At 43.0% G+C, this 7,922-nt stretch overlaps 1 protein-coding gene across 1 annotated transcript; it reads right to left on the bottom strand.

Moving 5' to 3' along the window:
* Positions 1–4,426: 4,426 nt before the first annotated feature.
* Positions 4,427–5,593, bottom strand: LOC124124166 (stress response protein NST1-like). The gene is made up of 2 exons (XM_046487259.2): positions 5,343–5,593; positions 4,427–4,979 (listed from the first exon to the last, which is right to left on the bottom strand). Exons 1-2 carry the CDS (start codon positions 5,442–5,444, stop codon positions 4,632–4,634), a joined length of 450 nt encoding a protein of 149 aa, XP_046343215.2. The 5' UTR covers positions 5,445–5,593; the 3' UTR covers positions 4,427–4,631.
* Between the last annotated feature and the right edge of the window lie 2,329 nt (positions 5,594–7,922).

Raw genomic sequence — 7,922 nt, 5'->3', positions numbered from 1 at the left:
TGAGAGGGAGAATAAATCCCATATACCCAGCTACGAGAAAACCAGCCTGCAAATGGATTTCTGAGAGGGAGAAAAAATCCCTTATACCCAGCTACGAGGAAAACAGGCTGCACATGGATTTCTGAGAGGGAGAATAAATCCCTCATACCCAGCTACGAGGAAAACAGGCTGCACATGGATTTCTGAGAGGGAGAATAAATCCCTTATACCCAGCTACGAGGAAACCAGCCTGCACATGGATTTCTGAGCGGGAGAAAAAATCCCTTATACCCAGCTACGAGGAAAACAGGCTGCACATGGATTTCTGAGAGGGAGAATAAATCCCTTATACCCAGCTACGAGAAAACCAGCCTGCAAATGGATTTCTGAGAGGGAGAAAAAATCCCTTATACCCAGCTACGAGGAAAACAGGCTGCACATGGATTTCTGAGAGGGAGAATAAATCCCTCATACCCAGCTATGAGGAAAACAGGCTGCACATGGATTTCTGAGAGGGAGAATAAATCCCTTATACCCAGCTACAAGGAAAACAGGCTGCACATGGATTTCTGAGAGGGAAAATACATCACTCATACCCTGTTACAAATAAAAAATCTGCAAGCTGTCGAGAAGTCAAAGAAAGTCATGTGACACAGCACAAGTTATAATTCAGCTCACTTGAACAGCTCCTTTCTGTAGATTTTCAATTTATTTAATACTTTTACAAAGGCAGAATGAAACACGTCAGCAAGATAAATTTGTTGTCACGGTATCATGAGGGGTATAATGTGCATCCTGCATTAGGTTTTATAAATCAAGCCGGAGGAATGGTAGAGGGAGACTGTGTTAACAGAAATTGAAGATGTCTCAGATGCAGCTCACAGGATATCAGATGACTTCATCAATTGCAAATATATGAGCCATATATATGTGAATAATGACATATATATATTGGGTGAACGTAATGATACCAACATTTACGTCAAAGGACCATGGATCCGAATACACTTGTGTTAGCACATATTCATCCCAGCCCTTTGAGCTGGATGATTTCATAACAGAACAGAAAAGTGTTTTTTAAGGAAATCTTGTTTATTCTGTTTTAGATCTCAGATCCTAAAAGATGACATTACTGTTTATATCATTCTACTTCCAATTGTACATTAATATTTACAGCAAAGGTTACAATTTAGAGACATTCATAAACCTAAGTGAGGCAGGAGAGAGGGAGAAGACCTTTATGAAGAGACAATCATCAGTCCATCTACCCAACCATCCACTAAACCAACCTAACTTGAGCCGCTCATCCAAACTCTTACGATTGAAAGTTACCTGCACAGACACCATTCCGCAGCTTAACCCACTAAATAGATCCATTCACCCAACTACTAAACATAGCACTGCTAACCCAACTGCTAATGCCAACTGAATAATTATTCCATTCACCTACTTGTCTGAATCATCAACCACCTTAATCTAACTATATAGAATCATGAATCCACCTAGTTTTAACACTGACAACGAAACTCCTTCATGGGGAAACCAATCTAAGCATTGTCATATATATGTCAACCATCAACTAATCCAATGAATCTGAATACTTTGTTTTGACTTCCTTAATATAAGGTACCATTAAGGTCAGACAGAAGGCAAGAGATACACAGTAATACATGCAACTTAACCCACCTACATAAAACCACCACTCCACCTACGTAACCCACCTACATAAAACCACTACTCAACCCACCTACATAAAACCACCACTCCACCCACTTAAGCCACCTACATAAAACCACCCTTCCTTCCACTTAACCCACCTGCATAAAAACACCACTCCATCCACTTAACCCACCTACATAAAGCCACCACTCCACCAACCTACATAAAACCACCACTCCACCTACTTAACTCACCTACATAAAACCACCACTCCACCTACTTTACCCACCTACATAAAACACCACGTCACCCACCTTCATAAAACCACCACTCCACCCACTTAACCCACCTACATAAAACCACCACTCCACCCACTTAAGCCACCTTCATAAAACCACCACAACACCCGCTTAAGGCACCTACATAAAACCACCACTCCACCCACTTAACCCACCTACATAAAGCAACCACTTCACCCGCTTAACCCACCTACATAAAACCACTACTCCACGCACTTAGCCCACCTACATAAAACCACCACTCCACCTACTTAACCCACCTACATTAAACCACTCCTCCACTCACTTAGCCCACCTACATAAAACCACCACTCCACCCACTTAACCCATCTACATAAAAGAACCACTCCACCCACTTAACCCACCTACATAAAACCACCCTTCCACCTACTTAACCCACCTACATAAAACCACCACTCCACCCACTTATCCCAGCTACATAAAACCACTACTCCACCCACTTAACCCTCCTACATAAAACCACCACTCCACCCACTTAACCCACCTACATAAAACCACCATTTCACCCACCTACATAAAACCATCCTTCCACCATCTTAACCCACCTACATACTTTCACTACTCCACCCACTTAACCCACCTTCATAAAACCACCACTCCACCCACTTAACCCACGTACATACTTTCACCACTCCACCCACTTAATCCACCTACATAAAGCCACCACTCAACCCACTTACATAAAACCACCACTTCACCCACCTACATAAAACCACCACTCCACCCACTTAACCCACCTACATAAAACCACCACTCCACCCACTTAACCCACCAACATACTTTCACTACTCCACCCACTTAACCCACCTACATAAAACCACCACACCACTTACTTAACCCACCTACATAAAACCACCACTGCACCCACTTAACCCACCTACAGAAAACCACCACTCCACTCACTTAAGCCACCTTCATAAAACCACAACAAAACACGCTTAAGGCACCTACATAAAACCACCACTTAACCCACCTACATAAAGCAGCCACTCCACCCACTTAACCCACCTACACAAAACCACCACTCCACCCACTTAACCCACCTACATACTTTCACCACTCCACCCACTTAACCCACCTACATAAAGCCACCACTCCATCCACTAACATAAAACCACCACTCCACCCACTTAACCCACCTACATAAAACCACCACTCCACCCACCTACATAAAACCACCACTGCACCCACTTAACCCACCTACATACTTTCACCACTCCACCCACTTAACCCACCTACATAAAACCACCACTCCACCAACTTAACCCACCTACATAAAACTGCCCTTCCACCCACCTACATAAAACCACCAGTCCACCTTCTCAACCAACCTACATAAAACCACCACTCCAACTACTTAACCCACCTACATAAAACCACCACTCCACCAACTTAACCCACCTACATAAAACCACCACACCACTTACTTAACCCACCTACATAAAACCACCACTGCACCCACTTAACCCACCTACAGAAAACCACCACTCCACTCACTTAAGCCACCTTCATAAAACCACAACAAAACACGCTTAAGGCACCTACATAAAACCACCACTTAACCCACCTACATAAAGCAGCCACTCCACCCACTTAACCCACCTACACAAAACCACCACTCCACCCACTTAACCCACCTACATACTTTCACCACTCCACCCACTTAACCCACCTACATAAAGCCACCACTCCATCCACTAACATAAAACCACCACTCCACCCACTTAACCCACCTACATAAAACCACCACTCCACCCACCTACATAAAACCACCACTGCACCCACTTAACCCACCTACATACTTTCACCACTCCACCCACTTAACCCACCTACATAAAACCACCACTCCACCAACTTAACCCACCTACATAAAACTGCCCTTCCACCCACCTACATAAAACCACCAGTCCACCTTCTCAACCAACCTACATAAAACCACCACTCCAACTACTTAACCCACCTACATAAAACCACCACTCCACCAACTTAACCCACCTGCATAAAACCGCCCTTCCACCCACCTACATAAAACCACCAGTCCACCCACTTAACCCACCTACATAAAACCACCACTCCACTTACTTAACCCACCTACATAAAACCACCACTGCACCCACTTAACCCACCTACATAAAACCACCACTCCACCCACTTAAGGCACCTACATAAAACCACCACTCCACCCACTTAACCCATCTACATAAAAGAACCACTCCACCCACTTAACCCTCCTACATAAAACCACCCTTCCACCTTCTTAACCCACCTACATAAAACCACCACTCCACCCACTTATCACAGCTACATAAAACCACTACTCCACCCACTTAACCCACCTACATAAAACCACCACTCCACCCACTTAACCCACCTACATAAAACCACCACTCCACCTACGTTACCCACCTACATAAAACCACTACTTCACCCACTTAACCCACCTACATAAAACCACCCTTCCACCCACTTTCTACATCCAACCAAGCGTACCACCATAAAAAACTCATCTACTCAACCTGAGACATACAAATTCTCACTCACCCACAATTTCTAATTTCACCCAACCATAAATAGAACCATCCACTCTACTACGTACAGACACCTACTTGTATACCTATCCATCTTTCAACAATATTAATGCTAACATGCACACTCCAACTTACCACTGAAGTGTCACTGCGAGGCTGCCTCGGTGCTCCCTGAATGATGGGAGTTGTCAGGCAGTCTCTTTAGTGGGCGTGGCTGGGTGGACGTCTTCTGTGCAGAGGAGTTGCCTTGCTTTCTCCTCCACACCTTGCGTCGGCCACTCTGTGTATCCATGGTAACCTGGAAGGCTGCCCTCTCCTTCCTCTCCCTCTCCTTCACCTCCTGTTTCAGCTCCACCATCTCCTGTCTCAGCTCCTTCAGCTTCCTGTCAATGATGGCCTGGAGTTCCTGACGGGAGGCTTCCACCTTGCGCTGCTTGTTGCTCAACTCCTGCTTCAGATCACCGAGCTTCCTCTTGCGAGAACACTCCTGGGCCTACAACAGACAACATAGCTTTCATCATGGCAGAACAGCAGACTCTCAAATCAGTCTCCTCAAAATTCAGCAATTTCAATATTACAGAAAAAATAGCTTTCATCGTAGCAGGACAGCAGAGTCAAACACACATCTCTATAATTTTGGCCTCTCAATAAACTTGCTGTAAATGATGGTCACTACAGTTCCTATCAATATTCCCAGGTTGTTGTCGAAGCTAACAGATAAGCTTCAGTGCTCACATCCCCCCAAATTGCTAAATCTTGAGTACCATTACATTCATTAATGTGATGATTAGATGCAAGACATTTCCATTTGGACACACACAAGTGAGACTCAAATCTAAATCAAACAACTACTGACTTTCTGTGTAGAAGCCTCCTGATTCTCTGAAGCAACATCAGCAGCAGCAGCAGCAGAAGCAGAAGCAGAAGCATCAGACCTGGAGACCTCCTCCAGACTCATCCGGGCAAAGACTGGAACCAGCTGGTTCTCGATGCGGTGGTCTGTCTTTCGCTTGGTGTGGCGGCTCCTCCTTGAGGGAGGAGGCAGATGAGGAGAGTGATCATCTTCCGGAACCAGACTGTCCTCAGCCTGGTGCTCCTTGGGACGGCTATTCCCGCTCGAGGGATGCAGGCGTGGAGAGTCCTTGTCATCCTAGAATGGGCAGAACATCTGGTGATGAGGGCTGAGCTGAGCATATGTATCCAACCCGTGACAAGTCTGTTGTATTGTATTAGAACCATAAGGGGCAACATGTAGATGGGGAATTGCAATTTACCCAAAGCTAATGTGAAGTTAGAGAGGCTTCATATTACAATACATAAATACTGAAGCAAAGACTTCTCATAAAGCCATAGCTAATGCCTTGCATTAATGACAGTACTAACCTTGTCTTCATCATACCAAACCTGGAGACCCCTTTCCTAAAATATATTTAAAAAATTGTGAGAAAATACAGTGAAAGAAAAACACAAAATTCCATTGACCCCAATAAACCCAATGACAGTAATAACCTTGAAGTAAGAAAAACCTTGAAGTAAGAAAAACGCAAACTGCCTCCAACAGGATAAGGTTTTGCAATGACTTATTATTAGTTAATGTTGATGTTGATGTTTGAGGCCACAGTGTCATTTATGGAGATCCTACACTATGGGGAAGGATATTCTGAGGTCACAGCACCCATGACTGAGGTCCTACCTGTGGACGTTTAAAGCTGGGTTTGCTGTAGTCCAAGGGGTGAGGGCGGCCAGCAGATTTCTTGACAGAGGGACACTTCTAGGTCATGACAATATCAAAAATCAAATTTAATTATTTACACAATGTAGTTTGGCCTTTTGCTCAGTTGATTTACAGTGTTCTGGTCAAAAGGATAAAGGTCACAAGTGGATTTTTAAGCCCTATTTTCGTGAAGGAACTACCAGAAGAAACAGGATCCTTGTGGTATAGAACGGCTACTGTGAGTGTTTAGATAGATTTTACTGATGATTGATTACGTTTTCAGATGATAAAGGCCAGCAGTTTCAGAGATTCCATCTTTTCTCTCTAAAACTGATTTCACTGATGCCATATACTGGGTCATCATTTTCCGGAATAATTTCAGTACCTTCACAGCCTTAGGCTTGTGTTTCTGGGTCAGGTCTCTCTGGCAGTTCAGGGAGATTTTACGCTGGGGCTTGGGGATAGGGCGGTTGAGGGGGGAGACGCCTCCTCTAGGCTGACGCTTGTTGGAGGATCGAACATGGGGAGGGAGGTAGTGGTAAGATCTGGGTGTCCCAGAGGGACGCGATCCTGGGGAAGGAGGGATTGTTAGTAGGTATGGGAAGGTGTAGAGAATCAGTTATCAAGTGGAGAGTGTGGAAGGGGATGAGGGCGGTGAAAATAATTTAAATATAATCTTATTTTAATATTTAGACGAGATTGAAATTGGTAGATGCTGACTCAGTGACTGCAGTCGTTGTCAAACGACTTTCCAATATGGCTTACTTTTGCTTCATGGAAAAGAATAATGATTTTATCACACTTATAATCAAATCCTCATATCAGGTATGCATGTTCCAGCTGTGCTTTTTTCATGCAGATAATACATTTCGTCATCACGTATTGCTGGAATATTGCTAAACGGGGCATAGAACCATACTCACTCACTAATCACTTTCCCAAGGAATATGATTTTCACACAATATCTTACAGGTTATGGATACACCTTGTTGCAGTTTATGAGAGGGAAGTTCAGTGTAGCTATACTTAAAGGAGGTAAACTTCAGTAATGGATTAGGGCCTAACTAATTTAATGAACCAGTGTTTTTGGAAGAAATGCAAAACGTGCAAAACTTATCAGTGATCCTGTTAAATTAACACACAAGGAAACAATGATTAATTTGTTAATCATAGATCTATGTATCTTATGAAAAAAATACAGGTGCTATGGAAAAATCAAACATAAACAAACAAAAAATACATAAACCGCCAACACGAAAATGGTTAAGCCTACATCAGATCGTGAGTAATGGCACGTTTCCCCAACAGTCAACAGTTGATCAATGCGGACTTAGTGACTTCATTAAATTCATTTTAATATGAAATTAAACATTAATCAGAACCTATCAAATATAGTTTTCAGAAGACAACTATATATATATTCATGGCGAATTATAAAAGCTTTTGTTAAATCTTTAATTATCATAGTAGATACAAAATACATTATTAGTAGCATCAAACAAACATGTGTACCTTGCTGGAAATAATAACAGTAAGAAATAACGGGAAGAAGACTCACTGAGTTCTACGAACAATATTTATGATGTAGGTAAAACGAATTTCGGAATTATCCCCCGTTCGTAATATACTCAACATAATGTTCAGCACTGCATGTGCTGTGTCAGTATATCTACATATTGCTTAGTTTTTATATTCACCTCATTTGTCGATCAGAATATGGAT

Source organism: Haliotis rufescens, unplaced genomic scaffold, assembly GCF_023055435.1.
Source record: "Haliotis rufescens isolate VD_foot unplaced genomic scaffold, xgHalRufe1.0.p SCAF_39, whole genome shotgun sequence".
In the NCBI taxonomy this organism is placed as follows: Eukaryota; Metazoa; Mollusca; class Gastropoda; order Lepetellida; family Haliotidae; genus Haliotis; species Haliotis rufescens.
This window is presented reverse-complemented; position numbering and strand designations above follow the sequence as displayed.

Bases quoted from the DNA above. Each gene is read 5' to 3' on its own strand.
- LOC124124166 (XM_046487259.2), bottom strand. From the start codon at position 5,444: ATGAGTCTGGAGGAGGTCTCCAGGTCTGATGCTTCTGCTTCTGCTTCT. The intron at 4,980-5,342 runs GTCAGTAGTTGT...TGTCTGTTGTAG, and splicing joins AGGAGGCTTCTACACAGAAA to GCCCAGGAGTGTTCTCGCAA.